We start from the raw sequence: 20,902 nt of genomic DNA on the forward strand, positions 1-20,902 counted from the left end.
CCTCCGCCCCATACTAAGTGACTAAGTGACGAACTATTACATCTATCTAGACTTTTTTTTGGTGTACATACTATATTTAGACAAATTTGAGTCACTTAATATGGGATGGAGTACCCTTTTTATCAACACCTTTTGTGTTTACTAAATGTTGTGGTTGAATCTGTAGCGTTTGGGAATAGTTCCATCCGTTTTCTGCACAACACTGTTGTTCCAACTAGCCTGCCATGAGGTATTTGTGTATTATCGTCTACATGAATCTCAGTGCATGCAGATAAAGAGAATTTTTAAAGACAAATAGCAGTTTGGAACATGCAAAACTATTTGAAATTTGAATATATTGCCTTCTGGCCTTTTCAACTCAACAAATGAATACAATTCACGACATGTACATAAACATGGCAAAGAAATGCCCCACTAGTTCTTCATCCTACAAAATATTTTCCAAAAGGTTGGACTGAAATATGTAGCAAAGCCCAAGCCTTTGTCAAGAGCTGCTTCTCGAAGGTAATCAAGCTGGAATGCCTCTGCACTTGTTGAGCCCAAGCTTCAGGGCTTAACTGCTAATGTAAATGCCTGAAACAAAGTACCAGAAACTGGGATTAGCGGCAATGGCTTATGAAATTATGATAAACAACCGATTTGTGTTATTCAACTAGTTTTTTCTTCTAAGAAAGATTATTTTATCAACTTTGATCACATAACAAATTATTCAACTTCGTAACAATACAACAAATTATTGGAAGTTCAGGAAAAAATCTAGCAAACACTTTGAATACATGAGTGATATAAAAAAAATCTGTCCATGTAAATAAACAAGCCAGCTGTACAAATCATATTCCAGTCAATCAAGGACTCAGGGTAGAAGAACATTCAAAGGAGTCACAATCAGAAGCCAATTTAATTTAATATAGCGAACCCTACGATTGCAACTTCCAGCGATTCTTTGGAAGAAAATATCACTGCAATACGAAAGACAAGACAAACACAACTGAACAACTCATTTATACACGCTAGCGCAAGTTGAAGGACCCAAGAACACACAAAAATGAGAAATAACTAAGAATCTCAATCTAGATGTACGGTGCGAAATCAGAGTTTTCAAGGGATCAAAAAGTAAACTGACCTGTCAAATGAGTTAGTGCTTTGATGAACAGAGCTGGCAATACTATTTTAGAGGAATAATCACATCCAGATTCGTTGCAACTCGCCATCCTTTAGGATAGACCAGGCTCTCAGATCCAAATGGCACATGCCAGTTCATTATTTGGGAGCAGTCAGCAGGAATGCCTTCCATCTGGCTTTCATCCTCCACTAACTGCTCTACGAACGCGGTTCCCTGCAAAATAACAATCAGATCCACTGTTATACTCCATATACAAAGCCATTGGAAACAAAGTCACTTTGTTTGATCATCATGTACTAGATTGGCAACATATAACTGTTTTTTTTGTCTTCACTCACTCCATTGTAGTATTTTCGTTTGTTTTTTAATTTCCACATATCCGGTGTTGGTAGTTGGAACAAGACAAAATGTAGATCAATTAACCACATTGCTTCTTGGCAACATGAGCAAGGACATGTTACGAGCCTACTAGAATATTTGGAACTTATCATGTCTAACTGAAGAGATTTAAAAAGAACCAGGGAACTTACTTGGAAACCTTGCTCCACCATTTCCGGATGCCGGATCGAGTTCCAGGCCTGATGGGACCTCAGTTTGGGATCCCAGAGCATGGTACTATTGAACGCGAAACCTGACATAGCAACATGAAATCTCTGGAGCTTGCTGGCTTCCCCACTTGTATGCCACCCCACAACTTGGTTCTGTTTACAAACGGGGCCATCCAGCACCACACCATTACCACCATCAGAGATCACCGGAACAGGCCATGTGCCAAACCTCCTAATCAAGACAGAGAGAGCAGCAAGTCAATAACTCGATCATTACTTGTGCATTATCCAATTTCTCCAGTAACCCAGACCATAAGGTATCAATGCGCCCTGCTGAATGTTTGCTTGCCGGATAAGCAGATAATGCAGGCAATGAAAAGGTGATAACCTCGAAAGCAAATTACTGACAAAACTGAATCTAGGGAGAAGGAAAATGCTACTGTAAGAATTTTGAAGCCTCTGCTCAGGCTTTAATAAAGTTGCCATCTTTAACTGATTCAGGGAATATGTCACCACCACAAGGATGGTTGTTGTTCCTTAGCTCAGCAAACACGCTTTTTTGCCATCCTAGAAGAACACGAATCCAGGACTCGGATCTCCAGACATCAGCAAGAAAATTGCAAGATTGACCGATCCATCAACACATATTTACAGCATACGAACGAATGGCTGAATCTGAGCGCGAGAATTGGGCAGATGAGGTACCTGATTTGGCGGAGGCGGTCGAAGAGCTGCAGGGAGTAGACGCCCTCCTCGTCGGCGAAGTAGACGATGCCGTCGAGGCGGTGGTTCTCCACGACCTCCAGTCCGGCATTCATCTGGTGCGGGCGGTAGTCGATGGAGGCGTTGGCGTTGGCGGCGGCGGCGAGCTTGTCGCAGCAGCCGACGTAGCGGTGCATGACGGCGGTGCGGCGCAGCGCGTGGGCGGCCTCCGGGGTGGGCTTGCCGGCCTCGACGACGACCCAGAGCACGGGCGGGCGCGCGAGGCGCAGCGTCTGGCCCATCCGGCTGAGGTAGTAGGCCTGCGACGCCCTGGCGCGCGTGGGCGTGACCACGATGAGCAGCTTGTCGCCGTTGTTCTCGCCGCCGCCGCCGAGGCCGAGAGTCGTAGCTTGCTGCTGCTGGTCAAGAGCTGGCTGCTGCTGTAGGTGGTTGAATTGGGGGGAAGAGGAGGACGCGTTTGTGGGGACGGGGAGGTGGGGGAGGAGGGGGAGGTGGGAGAGGAAGTGGAGGAGGCCGAGGAAGGAGCCGAGGAGGAAGAAGGCGGCGAAGCGCGGCAGCGGGCGGCGGGTGAAGAAGAGGAACGGGTGCGGGTAGCTTCCGCCGTGGTGGTGCCTCGGCGACGAGGAGGTGGTGGCGGCGGAGGAGGCGTGGCGGAGCGGCGAGGAGGGCGGGGAGGAGGATGCGAAGGGGTGGTGGTGCCGCAGCAGGTGCTGCTGCTTCGCCGGCGAGTGCGGCCGCCGGATCGACGCCATTAGTTCTCAACCAACCTCCAAACTCCAAACTCCTCCTGCTTCTTCTTCTTCCTGGTTTGGTTAGAACTTGGAGCTCAGGTGCGGGGATAAAAGGGAGAGAGAGTTGGGCAGATGCTGGCGGGGATCGAACAGGAAAGAAAGAAAGGAACTAGGAGGAGGAAGGAATCATGGCGCGAATGGCGGGGGTTGCGGGCGCTGGGTGGGGATGGATGAGGAAGAGAAGTTTGGTGCGGTTTGGTGGGAGCGAGTCCGAGGTCGCCGTGGACCAGAAGAAGAAGAAGAAGAAGAACTACAAGGAGGGGGATTAGGCGGAGGCTGGAAAGGGAAGGCGAGAGGAAGACGACGCAATGGGCAAGCAGTCAGATTTGGTGTGGAACAAAATGGGGTGGAGCAGCTTCGATCAATTTTAGAAGTCGAAAAAGAAAGATTTGACTGGTTTTATTTTTCGATCAATTCTCTCTTCATTCAGTCAGCAATTACTTGTCACTCGTACTACTAGCAGTGATTATTAGTTTCTCTTGTTACTCACATCACTGAATACATTCAATCCAAAGAGGGGCCTAAATGGTTCATAACTACTTACTCTCTCTCTCCATTCTAAATAGATGCCATTTTAGATTTGTCCAATCAACAAATACGACATTAATTTGTGTAAGAGTTATAAGTAAGGAAATGATTAAAAATGTATTATAAATATTTTTCACGATAAGTCAAAGGATACATGTTTATCTAGCAGATATTAAGGGATCATCATTAATTAGTGTGCAAAGAGAGAAATATCTACCTGCATATTGAATTCATGAGACGGGCCATTTTAGAGCTCGAAAAGAAAAGGATTGACTGTTTTGTGGCTATTAATGCATACTATTTTGTGGCTATTAATTAATTAATTAATTAATTATTCCATCCCTACACTCTCCTTCCGCTACAATTTGCGGTTGGCATGTTCATAGTCCAAGACATTCGACATGCTCAGGTCAATTTGCACTGTACACACATGGACATGTTTAGCTATACCTAGGAACATCTAACTTTGCTTCCTTCTAAAATAGTGGAGTATAGTACTAGCGTTTTGGATTAATTTTTTCTAATCTCTCCTACGAACAACGTTGACTATTATCTTTGTGTAAGCAAATGGAGTACATAATTGTATATGTTACGAACTTTATCACAAAATCCTTTCAAGAGTCAAGACAAATCCAATGGTACGTACTGCAAATCTTTTATCTAACAAATCTTGAACTTGTGTCTTTTAATTAGCTGTCAAACTAGAGGTGTATGTTTAACTTGCTTGTTTACTAAAAAAGTCAAGTACACGAGACAGTGCATCTCTTATCACTAGGTGATTATTGGTAATGCACAGCTTTCCCATTCCGTCCTCATTAATTAACTATTCTCTTGTACCTGCTCCCTGCCTTATTGGTCGATCGACCGGGACGGCGGGACCTGCTCGCAGTGGACATTCGATTTGCTCACGCACACAGATGAGCAGTAGCGGCAGGATTTAACTACCAACATCTTATTGCCACAAAGGTTTTATACTTTACTCCGTATCCCGTAAAAAAAAGAGAGAGAAGGTTTTATACCTTGTGCCAGAGAAGCTTCGTGAGTTTTGACCGCACCGTGGCGAGTCGTGACACGCAAATTGGATGGATTCAAGGAGCAGGTCGTCGTCTAAAAATACGGAGTACATCGATTCAAGGAGTAACGTGTTTGCGTTGGGTCTGAACTGGGGGGCTGAGCTGAGCAGCAACAACGAGTGAAAGAAAGAAAGCGTCAGCTGGAGCGCGTTTTCTCGCCGCGTGCTGGACCGATCCGTGGGCCCACCGACTGACACCGGAACCAACGGAGAACGGTTCTTCCACGAACGAGAGGAATTGTGCGATGAATTCTTTTTTCTTTTTTACATGTCAAACGATGAGTGTACAAAGTAGAAACACTTTTGGACGACGCTCAGAGTCAGAAAGCTAGCTAGTACTCGACCGGGCGTGCCCGATGGCCGAGCATCACAGTTCCCGTTAGTACTATTACTCAATTCTGATTCTATTTTTTATTTTTTATTATGGACAAAGAAAACTTTAAGACGCGACGTGATTTTAATACGAGCTGTTTCATATGGCATGATCTAATGACTCGTAACTACTTTGGGGGTACAATCGAGTTAGTCAAAAATGGAATTCCGTCAAAAACCACATGGGAAGGAAATATATGACATTAAACATGGAAATACATAAAAAGAAATACTCCTTCCGTCCAACCAAGGATGTCTCAATTTTGATCAGAGGGAGTAACAAAAGACGGTGCTATATACTATTTATTCTACTCTATTTTTCCCTTACTAGCAAGCTCTGGTGCCGGAAACTTGCTTTTTTGGGTCTCGGTTACCGTGGCCTATTCATTTTCTTAATTCGAAAAACACGTTTTCTGGAGTATGTGATTTTTTTTCTTCGCATGTGCATGTAGGTGCTCTCACTAGACCTTATCTTACGAAAAGATATTTATATTCGCTGCCTACGCAGAAAGATAAATATGTGGATCTACTTAACACGACAAACATTTAACAATTATCGGTCCACTCATTTGTTTGTTTAAACTCAAGCCGATGGGAGAAATGAGCTCACATGTGGCTTCCTCAGACTAAACGTGGACCAAAAATAAACCGCAATTTAGTTGTGCCAACCTCGAGACCTCTTGGGGTGATGATACGACGAAGAGTTTCATGCACCGAACTAGTTCATCCAAAAGGTCAAGCTAATGGAGAAATGAGGACAATGCATCTTATACTTCAGCAAACATATTTATTAACGGAATTGTACAGGTATGTGTATATATCTGGTTTTGTTTCCAAATTTGCTTGAAACTCCGAACCAGCATATCCCTGGTGTGGTACGTACCCGGGAGCCAAAAGCCTACACGGCTGACTAGCTGTAGTGGTGCATGCATACTTTGTTTTTCGAAATGAGCTGAGGCTGTACTGGTGCATACAATGTACTCCGTACAGAATAATTTACCCACCATCCACATCACATCCATTTATACTTACCAAATTTTAAAAGCATGTAGGTACGAACGTATTATGTTCGTCAAGAAACAGGAAATACATTACATAGCTGGATTTTCTTAACACGGCGCAAATTTTCTTAACAATTCGTGCCAGGGTGTACTGATGGCAACACACACATGCATGTATATATGTACGGTGGAGTAGAAGCTAGGCAAGTTTGGTTCTAGCTAGCTAGCTTGATTCCTCCTTTTCTTCCGATCCCAGCCTAGCTAGCAACGTATATACGTGCAGGAAGCAAGGGATGAAAGGAATTTGCTTCTTCCTTGCAGCCCATACCTTCCCCCATCTCCTGACCCTTCTTATCGATCTGCACGTACCAAGAGGAGGAGTATATACGAAGTGGATATCCTTTCCAGCTTGTTGGTGGTCGAAAATGATTCCCTGATTTACTACACACGACTGGGCCGCTCTTGGGCTGCCGCAGGTGGACCATTGTGTTGCTCGCCAAGCGGGCTGATGCCTCGGAGGTCAAGGATTACCGCCCAATAAGCCTCATGCATAGCGTGGCCAAGCTGTTCATGAAGGTCTTGATGTCCCATCTGACCAAAAAGATTGACCTGCTTGTCTCTGCCTCGCAAAGCGCCTACATAAAAGGCCGGTGTATTCAGGACAATTTTCTGTTCGTGCAAAACCTTCTGACGGATCTGCATAGGAAGAAGCCGGTTGTGCTCCTCAAGCTCGACATTGCTAAGGCGTTCGACTCCGTGTCTTGGCCCTATCTCATTGATATGCTTAGGGCACGGGGTTTTAGTCGCCGCTGGACGGATTGGATCTCCATTCTCCTCTCCATGTCCTCCTCTCGCGTTCCTCTCAATGGGGTGGCTAGGCCATCTATACGTCATAGGCGCGGCTTGCGGCAGGGAGATCCGCTCTCCCCCTTCCCCTTCATTCTCGCCATGGAGCCTCTCCAGCGGCTCATCAAGCTGGCTGCTGATGCTGGTGCCATATCCCGGCTGTCCGGTAGGCCGGAGTACTCGCGCACCTCCCTTTTATGCCAATGACGTTGTTGTTTTCCTCAACCCCATCAAGAGCGAGATGCTCGTGATTAAGGAGATTCTTGAGGTGTTTGGCAAGGTCTCGGGGCTGCAGGTTAATTTCTCAAAGTGCGCGGCCTACCCGGTGCGTTGTGATGGCTTGGACTTGGCGGACATCCTCCAGCCGCTAGCGGTGCCGATTGCCGCGCTCCCCTGTACCTACCTCGGCATGCCGCTTTCCCTCCGGCGGCCTAAGAAGGCGGAGCTGCAGCCGCTCCTGGACAAGATCGGCAAGAGGCTGGCCTCCTGGAAGCATGGCCTGCTCTCAGCGGCGGGGCGCCTGGTGCTCCTGCGATCCGTTCTCTCGGCCATGCAAATTTACACCATGACCACGCTTCAACTCTCGGCATGGTTCATTAAGGATTGCGATCGTCTCCGCCGTGGCTGGATGTGGGCAGCGAAGGACTCTGCCACTGGAGGCCAATGCAAGGTGGCCTGGCGCGCGGTTTGCCGGCCGCAACGCCTAGGCGGTCTTGGGGTGCCCGACCCGGCTTTGCTCAGCCGTGCCTTGCGCCTCCGCTGGCTGTGGCACGAGCGGGTGGCCACCGACAAGCCCTGGCTTGGCCTCCCGGTGCCTTGCTCGGACGAGGATCATGAGTTCTTTGCGGTGGCCACGCGGGTGACCCTCGACGATGGCAAAACCGCCTCCTTCTGGCACGATAGCTGGCTTGGCGTCGCGCCGAGGCTGGCCATGCCTTCGCTCTTCAGGCTCTCCTCTAGGAAGAACCGGTTAGTTGCCGATGCCATCCGTGGAGGCAGGTGGGTTTTAGACCTATAGGGCAGAATCTCTGCTAAGGAATTGGGCGAATACGTGGAACTGTGGGCGCGTGTCAATGAGATTAAGCTAACAGGGGAGCGCGACCTCTTCACCTTGGCGTTTCTCCCCTTCCGGCCAATACTCCTCCAGATCCGCGTACCGGATTTAGTTCCTCGGTGCCGTGTCCACGCGGTTTGTGGCAGACATCTGGCAGGTCAAGGCCACGTCCAAGAGCAAGTTCTTCCTCTGGCTTCTCGCGAAGGACCGGCTGCTCATGGCAGATGTGTTCTTGAGGCGTGGGTGGCCGAACTGCTATTTTTGCCAGCTTTGCCGGCGAAGGCCTTGAGACAAGCTCTCACCTGTGCTTCGAGTGCCCTTGGGCAAACACGGTCTGGGACCTGGTCGGGGTGCGTTTCCAGCTGCCAAGCCTCTGCCACGAAAATTGGTCGTCGTGTCGCACCCCATTCGAGTGGTTCAAGGGACTGTCCAGGTGTCGGGCCACCGATCGCCCTAAGGCCAGGACGATTGCTCTGACCACTCTGTGGGAGATCTGGCTAGAGCGAAACCGCAGGATTTTCCAAGGCGCTGAGCTCTCGCCTGGCCAGCTCGTCTCCCGTATCTAGGAAACGGTGGGACTCTGGAATCTGGCCTTTGGAAGTTCCCGGATGCTGCAAGAGTAGGCTCCTCCGGCCTGCTCGGCGCTTTTTCTTTTTCTTCTCTCTCCTTTCTGCCTTCTTCGTTTTGTAATTGCTCCCCTCGAGCGCCTGTACTGTATTTTTCTCCTTCCATGAATGAAAACGGAAGCCCCACCTACCCGGCTTTCAAAAAAAAACACTGTGTTTATTTTGAGTCACTGGCAATATACATAAATAAATAAAAGATGTTGAATTAATAGCATTCCCCTTGACCAAGGCAACATTTTTTTCGGGGGAATTGACCAAGTCAACATTGACCTGCTCAATAATCATACTCCCTCCGTTTAACAAAAGATGTCTCAAGTTTGCCAAAATTTGGATACATCTAGACATGACTTAGTGTATAGATGGATTCAAATTTAGTTAAAGTTGAGACATCCTTTGTTGGACGGAGGAAGTTTTTTTATTTTACTTTCAAAGGAAAGTTCCAATTTTATTCAGTATGGAGAGTATGGAGACGGAGCGAAATTGATGAGAATTATACATATTCCTGATATAAAAATTACCATCTCAAAGGATATATTTCCTCCGTCCTGTATTAAGTGACACAAATTTGCCAAAATAAGTATTATCTATGCCAAAAAACGTTTAGATAAATATAATATTTCGTCTATGGGACGGATGAATTATTACTCCCGTCAGAGATCGATGTAAACATATACAAAGCCCAAACAAATATGCATACGCCTGTCTACTATATTAAGTTACTCCAAAGTTAATTATATTCTTTTACTACTACGAGTACTAGCTAGCTAGGCGCGGATCGATCGACATGCATGCGAATCACGGCCTAGTCAAGGCGACTGAGAGCACGCACGCATGCATCCATGTGAATGCCATGCCAATGATGCATTGTCAACCATAGCCCAAAGGAATATATGCAGCTAGCTAGCCCATCGATCGATCGAAACAACATCAAATTAAGCAAAGCGCACACGTTGCTTACAGACATACATACATACACATATGGGACAACTTCTTGAACGCTTTTCCGGTTTGAGTTGACAGAGATGGACCGTTCTCCGCCCCTTTCTCCCTCAGCTTTGCCAACTCTCTTTTCTTCTTCTTGTTTCATACTACCGACCACAGAATGAATGAACGGAATGCATCAGTGATCAGTGACCCATCAGCGGCAAATGCACGCACATGATTAGACTACGCACAAATCAGTCCTTGAGGCGTAGCAACAAGAGTGGATTTTCGTTTCTTTCTTTTGGGAGGACAACCAACCAACGAGAGCAACAGAGGGAGTGACACATCACCAGGAACCAAGAAAAGAAGAAGGGAAAAAAAGAGGAAAATGACCGGTGGGCCCAATTGAAGTGGCCACTGGTGCACAAAAGGTGGCCCAGTCGACCTGGACAGGATCCAAGAAAGCCCGAAACCCAAGGAGATAAATAAAATGTACTGTACTGTATGGAGGAAATCACATCTATAAGATAGGAACTTTGTTTATTCCATCCTATGGAATTTCGTAGATCAGTGATACCATGCTCGAAAGATCCTGGCAGGATTTCTCTACTTAGAATAGGCTTTTAATAATTCTTCGTGTTCTCCCACCCTATAAAGGATGATATTGGTTTAAAACAGCACGATTCGTATAAAATATAACAATATGAAGAAATATTACCGTGTGCCTGTGCCAGGCATATTAATTCTAGGGTAAGGACGAAGGTGCTTTGACGGTCGACATAGATTTTGTATTCACAAACACAAACTGTTCCGAATAAAGCAAAGAACTGAGTTCTCTTCCTTCCTCGGGCTGGCCTTGGATTCTATACCTTTCGTCCCTGCTTCTCGGGCAGTCATGGACTCATAGTTGCTATATAAGCTTCACGCATGCATGCACCCAGCTAATCTGTTTCCTAATTTCTCCACAAATAAATAATGACATGTGTTTGTTAATTGTTTCAAGTTTTTAACTGCAGTGTTTATCATACTTCCTCCGTCCAACAAAAAATGTCTCAAGTTTGTCAAAATTTGGATGGATCTAGATATGACTTAGTGTATAGATGCATTCAAATTTAGTTAAAGCTGAGAGATCCTTTGTTGGACGGAGGGAGTATTTAATATTTTTCTCTCATATTTTATGCCCGAATCGTTTCACCGTGATACATTTTACCCAATTTAACAAATTTTGGAACCTAATAGAGCAAGCCCGCATAACAACTTTTGGAACCTAATAGAACAATTTAAACACTTTTGGCATCCAATCATTTGCCACACCAGGTCTGATATGTGTGCTCTCGCCGTAAGATTCGACAAATGTTGTTCAATTGGGTAAAATGTGACAGAATATAACTGATAGAGGATAAAATCTGAAACAAAATAGGATTAATATTGGCACAAATTTACAGGTAGGAGGTAAAAAAAAAAGGGAATTCATGGTATAAGTTGGTAGCCACAGATCAAACCAACATGCGCCAGCTGTCTACTGTAAATAAAAAAAACAGTAAGGTGCTAGCCGAAGATTGTTTAAAGTCTTAATTGGGCTGATCATCTCACATGCATGTACTCGATCACAGCATAGCTAGTCAACGGCCGTGTCAGTCGGCGGTCGGGAGCTTGGCAGGTAGCTAGCATCCATGCATGATACTCCGTATATAGGTACAACTTCAAATTAATTTGAGTACAAAGCAATCTTTTAATTAGCTGCTAGGAAATTTCACAAGAAACTCAAAAGGATTCAGGATTTCATAGGAAAAATTTCACCATAGATTCATTCGTTTCATAGAAAACGAGCAAAATGAATTAGGAATTTCATGAAATTCCCTTGTTTTTGGAAGTCCAACCTCTTTTTTCCATAGGAATGGAGATGGACCAATTTATTAGGATGGCGGGTGCCACTCTGTGACAATCCAAAATTTTGTTCTCTTTTTATGTTTTGATTTACTTTGAACAGAATAAGCACTTAACGGTTTAACATGCAAGCCACACGGCCGCCGAAGGACGCTGTCAAACCATGGTGCCCCTAAAAAGGAACGCATACCAAAAATTTGGCATTGTACCGGTCGGTCGGCCAACTGGATGTCTAGATCAGAGTTTTCTAATTCTACTTAGTCTCGCTTGCTTGGACTTGAAACAAACGGACTGTAAACTTCAACGCTTTTCCGGTTTCAATCGACAGCTACGTACCGGCATGCAGACAGAGATCGATGCACCTTCCTCTTCTTCTTCTGCCAACTTTTCCTCCATTCGTACGTATTCAGAGGGATCTGGAGGGTGACTCAGCAGCAGCAAATTAAGTTAGTTAATGCGCAATATAGTTAATTATACAGAGAAAACATATAGATCCCGTCCACACGCGACGTATCAACAACATATCGATCTTGAGAGCGCGACGTACTTATCAGTGCGTTTCATCAAGAAAAAAGAAGAGAGAGTAACTCATATCGTCATACATTAATATTATTACACGCACCGACAAAATGAAAATTAAGAAGAGAAAAACAAAACCAGCGAGACATGTTATGTACGCTCCAACACTATACATATGTCTAGTTTTGCTTTTATCTGTACACATGAAGGTTTGCTCGATTTTCCTTATTTTTAATTGTTTGGTTTTAAAAAAAAATTGCAAATCAAGATTAAAATATTTTAGGTAGGTTGAGATCCATGATCAGACTTTACAGATTATTGATAAGATCTGTGAAGCGTGTTCTGTTCTGTTCCGTTATTTCTAACAGTGCGATCCGATCAAAAGATTGTAGGGAACGCCCCCAAAGATAGAAGGAAACAGACACGCCGGTGGAGGAAACTCCGGCCCGGTGGCTAAGATAAGCAGCTGCTTTGGTCTCACTTGGACGTAGCTGCTGATTATCAACGCATCCGCGAGCCCAAGGGCCAATTTGTCGGCCTTGCAAAGGGGCAGGTAAAGAGATGACCGCAGATTCATTGATATCATCTGGGCCCTAGAGATCATCTAAAAAAAAGGGCCCTAGAGAATGATCATCACGAAGATACTTACAACAATATATAGGAATTGTTTCTACTTCTTGACCACCATTCAGGTTGTACTTATTTGGACAACAGAATGAAAGTTGGTGTTCGTTTGACCAGAGTATATGGCCAAACTCAAATGGACACAAACTTCACCACATTTGATTTTGTGAAGGAACTGATAACAACCCATGTTCAAGAAGAGTAACCAAAAGTCACAACCACGCAGCACACTCCTGGGTTCCTCTTGAATCCATAATGCCATACCAATTGTTCTGGCTGTTTGCTTATCCTGAAAACAAACTTGATTATCAATAATGCATCCAAATTCATCGACGGCAACTTTAGTATGAAAAGAGAAAATGGACAACATTATGATGGATGAAAGAGCTACAGAAAATAAATTAGTACTGCTGTAGCCTCCGTTCCTAAATTCTTGTCACTGTTTTAGTACAAATTGGAGGAAGTATTTCTATAAAGAGACTCTTCTATAAAACAAAAGTAGGGAACATGGAGAACATCAAATGAGGCTGTGTATGAAATGTTTGTTTGCAGATAATCCCCTATCAAGCTCTAAGATTTACCATCAGAAAAAAGGAGAGACAAATATGGCCAAATAAATAATTATCTGGAAATATTCATTTCAACCAAATCAACTGAGACAAATATTAGAGTGCTTGTATTGAATGTGCCAATTGAAACAATAGATAACAATAGCAAATCTAAAATTCTGAATCAGTTGAACTGTTTAGTTATATGCCGAAGTTGATCAGAGTCTTGCAATGCCAAACATGATATTTCATATTGCGAGCAAAATATCATTACGGCAACAACAAAAGATTTTCAAATTAAATGGAGCAATTGTTTAATTTGTGACACATTTTGTTTCTCATGTGAACAACATCTCAAACGGAACTGAGAAACAACATCTCAAACGGAACAACATCTCAATAATTTTGACGAATGGCAGTTAACTGAACAACATCTCAAACGGAACTACCCAAGGGACCTTGAGATAAATCTGAGGAAATAAGTTTTGCTATATAAAACATGTCATTAAGTTATAACAACGGTTACAAGTTATATTTATCTGGCTTCTTATGATGCGATCCCGATTTAGTCTTCCATGAAGTTGGGGAATAAATGACCGTCAGATGCTATGTATATACCATGTGTTAAAAAGTGCTCATTGTAGTTTTAAGAAAGCCATACTTACAAATTGTTTTTGGAGTGGTTTGGCACAGTACCAGCAGCAACTTTCTTTTCAGGCGACGTAAGATGGAAGTTGAGGGCATTCTTCTATTTTACAGACCAGTTGATCAGAGGATGGCAAACCATCTAAGGAAGATAGTGCCCGACATTCTTTGATGTTTAATTCGGTCAGTACCTTGCAGGAATGAAGCCTTACGGATGTTAGTGCTGAACATTTTGCAATTTCAACTTCACTTAACTCGAGCTCCTCCTCATCAGAGGACTTGGAGGCTGTACTTGCACCACCGCAGTTGAAGTCAATCTTGACTTCCTTCAGAGAGGACATACCAATCAAGGACAGTTTCTTCAGGAATCGCAACTTCTCAAACGATGGCAGGTTCTCCAGTTCTGTACAGTCTTTGAGTTGGAGGCTTTTTAAGTAGCGGACTGCTTCCAACCATGATGGAGTAGTTGCACCGGAATAATTTATGACATGAAGATGTGCAAGGTACTCATGTGGTTTAAGACCCTCAATTACTTCTTTCTGCATAGCAGTACCTTTATTTGTGCCCCCCCATGAAAGTGACAGTGTCTTCAGATGTTTTTTATCTTTAATCCTTGCACGACTAGCCTCTGCCTTGTCTTTGACATTCTGAAGATCAAGGATACTAAGCGACCCTTTGATCTCCTTTAAATCTTTCAGCTGGCAAATATTGAAGCCACTCTCTTGTTGAACCCGAAATTCATTCAGCTCTTGTAGCAACTTAAGTTCACCAACTCTTGATATCTGTGAGTGCAAGGATCCTGTCCCTGGAACAAGCAGATATCGCAGATTCACGAGATTACTCATACCCTTTGGCAGCTCATTTAGACCGCTCCAATGTGTGATGTCCAGTATCATTAGGTGGTAGAGCTTACATATAGCCTCAGGCAGAGGTCGTTTATGCTCCTCAGAAGTATATGTATAGCTCAGCTCTAAATAGCGAAGATGAATGAACCTTTTCACACTAGAGAGCAAAACGTCAGCATTAATGTCCGTTGCTGATACTGATAACCGAAGTATCCGAACATACTGTACTTGTGCCAAAATCTTCACAAACTCTTCAGAGAAGTTCTTACCATATGCACCTACAAGCATTAAACTCTCCAAACATTTCAGCATATCATTATTCTCATCGTTTTCACCTACAAGCATTAAACCCTCCAAGCTTTCCAGAATATTATCATACTGAATTCCATCCTCTTCAACGGTTTCACTAGGTTCTATGCCAGTCCAGATTCCAATATGACGGATGGATGAGAAGACTTTCCGAGGATCTGAGCCATCAACACTAAGGTATTCAAGGACTGAGACTTCTTGTGCTACATCATGCATTAAGTCGTGCACAATGAAATACTGCTCATCTTTTTGAAAGAAGCTTCGGATTACCAAATCATCAAAATAGTCACTTCCTGCATTCTCCAATTTCTTTCTTTCATGCATGACAAAGCCAAGAGCTATCCACATACGTACCAACTTGTCCTTGTCAAATTTGTAACCTTTTGGAAAGAGAGCACAACATGAGAAGAGCAGCTGAAGCTGATAGGACAGGTGATTGTAACTGAGCCTTAGTGCCGGTATGATGTCATCCCCCTCATTTTCAGCCCTCCATTCATCACTATCTTTAATTATTCGCCAGCAATCCATATGCGGTTTTCTTCTCAAAAGAGTGCCGACACTTTTAGCTGCTAATGGATTCCCATTCAGCTTGGTGGCTATGTCCTTGCCAATATCCAGAAGCATCTTGTCGCCTTGATAATTCTCATCACCAAATATACATCGTTTGAAGAATCTCCAAAACAAATCTTTCTCCATACCTTTCAGTATGATATGTGCCCCCATTCTGTTTGTTATCTTGGCCACAGATAACTTTCGAGTTGTCACCAAAATCACATTACCCTTTATTGGTGTACATGTAAGTGGAGCCAACAGCTTGTCCCAGCGACCCTGGCTCTCTTCCCACATGTCATCCAGAACAAGTAGAAATCTTCTGGTCAACAAGTATTTCTTCATCTCACTCTGAAGTACATTGAGATTTTTTGTGTTTTTATGCTCCCATCCAGGTATTTGTTCCAAGATCCCTTGGGCAAGCTTGATTTCATCGAAGTTAGCAGAAACATAGATCCAGATCTTGATGTTGAAATCTTTCAAAGATGGGTCACTGTACACTTGTTGAGCAAGTGTTGTTTTTCCAACACCTCCATCACCAACTATTGGAAGAACGAAAAGCTTCTGACCACTTGATGCACTTGCACTAATTTGTTTTAGAATATCAGCCTTCTCATCCCTCTCGAAATCCTTAGTTCCAGCAAAGTTCTCTGCTGTCTCACGGGTGTCTGTGCTTTTGTTTTGCGTCACAATACGCAGTTCTGTAAGTTTCTGAATCACAAGGGCATCGTGAAGACTGTCACAAATCATATGCAGATCTTTCGCAGTAGCTGCTATGCTTTGTATATCAGATATTTTGATATTTGTCTTTGGGTGTGCAAGTTGAGTTATAGAAGATTTTACTTTGGATGTAATTTTGTTGCCTTCCTTCAGCTTCATCTTTTTTATCTGTTCATCAAAATTGGGAAGTGCTAGAATTAAAATTCTTGTCTTCCAGTCCATGTACAGTGATGCATATGAAATCAATGTCACAAGACAGAACTAAAATGATATCATAATGAGCAAACGTGAAAACTTTAGGTTTCAGATCCTCCCAGCATCAGTATAGAAAAAATTCAGCTGTAGCTGGGACCAACCAGAACAAAGGGAAACGAAAACGACAGCAAATATATCTGTACAGGTTTCACTGGTCTTTGTAGATCTTTGAGAGGGTGCAGCGTTGAGGTCCGAGTCCGATGCATTCCAACTCCAGTGACGGTGGCAACGGCTGGTGCAGATCCAGCCACAAGGGGAGCAAAACAGCAAATATATCTGTACAGGCTGGTCCAGCTATATAGGTGATGATCTTGGTGACTAGTTCCAAAGGGAGCATGGATTCAAAGATAAACTGTTGGATCATGCTCCATTTTCCTGACTTCAAGTTGCAGAAAACATCCTGCGTTCACCGGAGTCACAGTTGCGTTCACCTGAGTTTTTTTTTTTTGAGCTTAAGCGTTCACCTGAGTTAGCCAGCTGTGTCACAGGTAGTTTAAGGTTCAGTCACCTGAGTCACAGGTGCTTCCCACCTGTGTCTCAGGTGAGTTCCAGCTGCGTTTTGAATCCCACCTCAGTTAGTCAGGTAGTCACCGAGGGTCACGACCAACATTGTGTATCCCCTGCCCTGTGTGTTAGGACTTCATCATGGTGAAGTTGGTACCGCCGTGCGCCCATAGTTTTTCCCGTCTGGGTTTTCCATGTAAAAAAGAACTTGTGACCTGAACCGGAGTCCGAGGACTCAATCCATTAATTAAGAAGAATAGAGTTGCCCAATTAATTAACGGAAAACCGGGCAAAAAACGGAGTCTGAGGACTCGATCCATTAATTAAAAAGAACTTGTGACCTGGTATTGTATCTGTATGTGTGTTGGTTTATTGCGTTCTTGATCTTGCCAGTTTTTCACTACTCTGATTTCTCTCTTCTTGGATCATCTATTCGCAACATGTATGACAAGGAATTTATCATAGCATCCTATAATGATTCAAGCGCCCGATGCGTCAGCTACAAGTCTAGAACAACTATGCATGTACTAGGTCCTACTATGATTTGGTAGCTCGATTATGTGTTACTAGCTCAGACAGATATACCAACTGGAAAGTCTATTTTAGAGCAATTAACTGCAAACAAGAAAAAAAGAAGGGCATCAACATTCCCAATCAACATTGAACAGGCTGACTAATACTTCCAAATCGTAGTCTGTTAGCACTACACATTTCTGAAGCCTGAACTACACTGAAGAATTGAACATTTCTTAGGTCTGAACTACACCACGGCCAGACGGCCTCGTCCGGTGACTCCGGTCCGGGTAAGCAGGAATGCAGGATCATCGAAGCACTGAACGAAAGAACCAACAACTTGTGACCCCAAGAGAAAAGCGACATTTCAGAAGAAAGATTGGGAGAGGCAGAGTAGGGGATCCACTGGTTCAACTCGCCCCATGGGTTTGAGATGGTTTAAAACTTTTAATTAGATGCTGCAATGTGAACCCGCACCAATCCAAAACATCTCAGCAGTATTGACTATTGAGATCCATTTCAACCCAACCTATAGGAATTCAAATGCAAAACCAAACCTTGAGATCCATTTAATCCCGCCCCCTTCCCAGGCCTAGTTACGTACGTACCTTTTCCTTGATTTCGTAGTACTCGAGCACATCCAGATACTTGGCCAGCTTCACGGCCTGATCGTGCACCAGCCTGATCTGCGCCGCCAGGCTCTTGTCGTTCTTGATCTCGACGCCGGCGGTGCCTGTGGCTCCGGCGTTGACGCCCCCAAGGACGAGGTTGGCGCGATTCAGCGCGTGGATGAGAGGTTTCACCTCCTTGTCGAGACCTTTCGATCTCAGAAGCGCATTGATGGCAGTTTCCTTGAGGTGGTCGAGCAGCTTGTTCAGCGCCCATGTCGCCGCCGCGGATGCAAGGAAAATGGGGTCCATGGAGAAAGGAAGGAGACGGCGAGGAGACTTTTGGATGGAATACGGAGCTCGTTCGCTGACCAGCCTTTCGGCTCGACGGGTAAGGTCAAACTCCAACGGGAGACCCATTTGGTCGTGGGGCGACTCATTTCCGCTCCCGTTCAGATTTCGGCAAGTTGCTGCCCATTTTCAACCTAAATTTGGTTAGAAGTGTGTCGGGGCCGACATCGTCTTTACACTTCGTTTGTTCTCCGTTTGCTTTTTTTCCTCCTGTGACCCGCATGTCTATAACCAATAAAACGGGCCAAATGGTGGCCTCGTTGGGCCACTGGCAGACCCAAACGGACCAAAATCTTTTGGCATGTCCGGACCGCGACCCAAACGGTCGCCCTGCTGGAGTTGCCCTAAAGTTGCCAGCCGCACAGAACTAAAGTTACGGCCTTCACTGAACTAAACGTTCGCTCCCTAGCCTTCTAGCGCGACGGGATAAAGTTGTCATCCATATGGAACTAAAACGTTGCCTAAATCTGTCACTTTTCATAACTAAAGTTGCACTTTCACAGACTAAAGCTGTCACACTACATAACTAAAGTTGCCACCCCACAGACCTAGAGTTGTGAACCCACACGTGTCACGATCACAGCCATAGTCTTTCCGATCCGATGGCCAAGAGAGCTCATCATAAATCCCTATCTTTCTGGATGATTTTTTTACCAATCTTAATTCCTTTTCTAGCTCCATCATGAACTTATTTGTATTTCACATCTGTCAAATTTTCTTTGTACTTTTGGCATCTCAACTTGGCATCACCATTTTTTCGGTGTGATGTACTTAAAGGTTTTGCTAGATCTCACGGCCTCTCGTACGCATCAGATCAACTGGCGGCCATTCAGTCGACCATGCCAACCGGAAATATGCAGCATCCTCTCGGGTGGTGCCCACTTCCCCGCTCGGCGCCCATGGGGCCCACCTCGTTTCTGGGATGGCGAACAGATAGAGGCCCCCTTCTTTTGGGCTTCTAGGCCAGCTTTCAGGTCCCAGGCAGCTGAAGCCCAAAAGAAGGAAAAACTTCTACCCGGTTCTTTCTTGGAAGCCAACCGGCTCTTCTTGGAAGCCCCTCCAAATTACAGTGCAAAGTGGGCTGTGGGGAGAAACTAGTCCAGACCAGCTTCCCGACCTTCTCCGATAGCTAAATCCAAGTTAACCCCACGACAAACTGTTATTACAAGGAAAATGCCACCGCTCGCGAGTTTGATGGAAAAAAAACAGACCCCCAGCCCCGACCCCTTCCCCGTATCTCGTCTCTCTCACATCTCTCCGTCGCTCTGCAATGCTCTCTCCCACTAGGGTTCCGCAGCCGCTGCTGCCCTGTAGCCCTTGCCACGTGGGAATGACCCACCAAGTCCTCACCTTCGGTATACCCACTGCGGCCCAGCATAAAGCCCACTCGGAGGCCCACTACAAATCCGTGAAACCCAAGTACCTTGGTTGCGGCTCAAGACAAGAACAGATAAGGAAACCAAATCAGGGTTTATCGCTAAATTGTAACCGATCCGGACTTTATGCCCGAGACCTGGCCTCCTGTATAAAGGACTAGGAGGGGGAGCCGGGCAGGAAAGATTCTCTCTCTCGAGACAGATTTTAATCTCTCACACACACCAGATCCAATCTGCGCGCCGTAGCCTCCGCGGCAACCCTGTAATCTTTTATCAATACCAATATATAGAGCAGGACGTAGGGTATTACACCTTCGCTTGGCGCGAACCTGAGTAAATTGTGTCCCCTGCATCTTTGTTAGCTGACGGAATCGCCAACACAACGCATGTCACTCTTCCTAAACACAAAGCCCCTCAACAAGGGCATTGCCGAGGTCTCGTCATTGGCACCGACCGTGGGGTCGACATGTGTTGGATTCACGGTTCCGGCGGCCCCATCACCATCAGTCCACAGTTCGTCGATTTCGCAGGAACCAATTGGTTGGGTTAAATAAGATGACAAGGGTCGACGAACTGCATGGAGAAACACCTGCGGGTCTCTAGCCGTTTGCTGTCCTGCATGGAGAAACACGACTCCAGAAACAATTGTTTGGGTTAAATAAGATGACAAGGGTGGAAGGTAGGCACCACTACGAACGACGCGCATCGGGGGGAGGGGTACATAAAATGCTCTAGCCGAGGTATGTAGGCGTCCCGTAGGATTGACTATTCCCAGTGTTAACCTAGATGATTAGTCGGCAAATGGAGGATATTTCAGATATGATCTTATTCAGATCATTCAATAATCAGAATCTTTTGTACGAATGTAAAATTAAGCTGATTATGGTTACTAATGTGTATATTTTCTTCCTTCATGCAGCGGATTTACACAGGACAAAAGTATATATCTACATCAGCAAGATGTTTCTTAAGGAAAAAAGTTCGCTGCACAATATCAAATGATGTCATTTCTCCTACTAGAAAGAAATTTAAATTTATGGA

General features: G+C 44.8%; 2 protein-coding genes across 2 annotated transcripts; both read right to left on the reverse strand.

Annotated features, from left to right (window-relative positions):
* Positions 1–297: 297 nt before the first annotated feature.
* On the reverse strand, positions 298–3,529 carry LOC100841498 (probable glucuronosyltransferase Os04g0103100). Its single transcript, XM_003580833.4, has 4 exons — positions 2,377–3,529; positions 1,654–1,903; positions 1,124–1,336; positions 298–573 (listed from the first exon to the last, which is right to left on the reverse strand). The coding sequence occupies exons 1-3, from the start codon at positions 3,144–3,146 to the stop codon at positions 1,166–1,168; spliced, it is 1,191 nt and encodes a 396-aa protein (XP_003580881.1). The 5' UTR covers positions 3,147–3,529; the 3' UTR covers positions 298–573; positions 1,124–1,165.
* Positions 3,530–12,568: 9,039 nt separating this feature from the next.
* LOC100843323 (putative disease resistance protein RGA3) lies at positions 12,569–18,539 on the reverse strand. Its single transcript, XM_010241366.3, has 3 exons — positions 18,135–18,539; positions 13,852–16,422; positions 12,569–12,927 (listed from the first exon to the last, which is right to left on the reverse strand). The coding sequence occupies exons 1-2, from the start codon at positions 18,444–18,446 to the stop codon at positions 13,900–13,902; spliced, it is 2,835 nt and encodes a 944-aa protein (XP_010239668.1). The 5' UTR covers positions 18,447–18,539; the 3' UTR covers positions 12,569–12,927; positions 13,852–13,899.
* Positions 18,540–20,902: the final 2,363 nt, after the last annotated feature.

Source organism: Brachypodium distachyon, chromosome 5 (assembly GCF_000005505.3).
Source record: "Brachypodium distachyon strain Bd21 chromosome 5, Brachypodium_distachyon_v3.0, whole genome shotgun sequence".
Classification (NCBI taxonomy): domain Eukaryota; kingdom Viridiplantae; phylum Streptophyta; class Magnoliopsida; order Poales; family Poaceae; genus Brachypodium; species Brachypodium distachyon.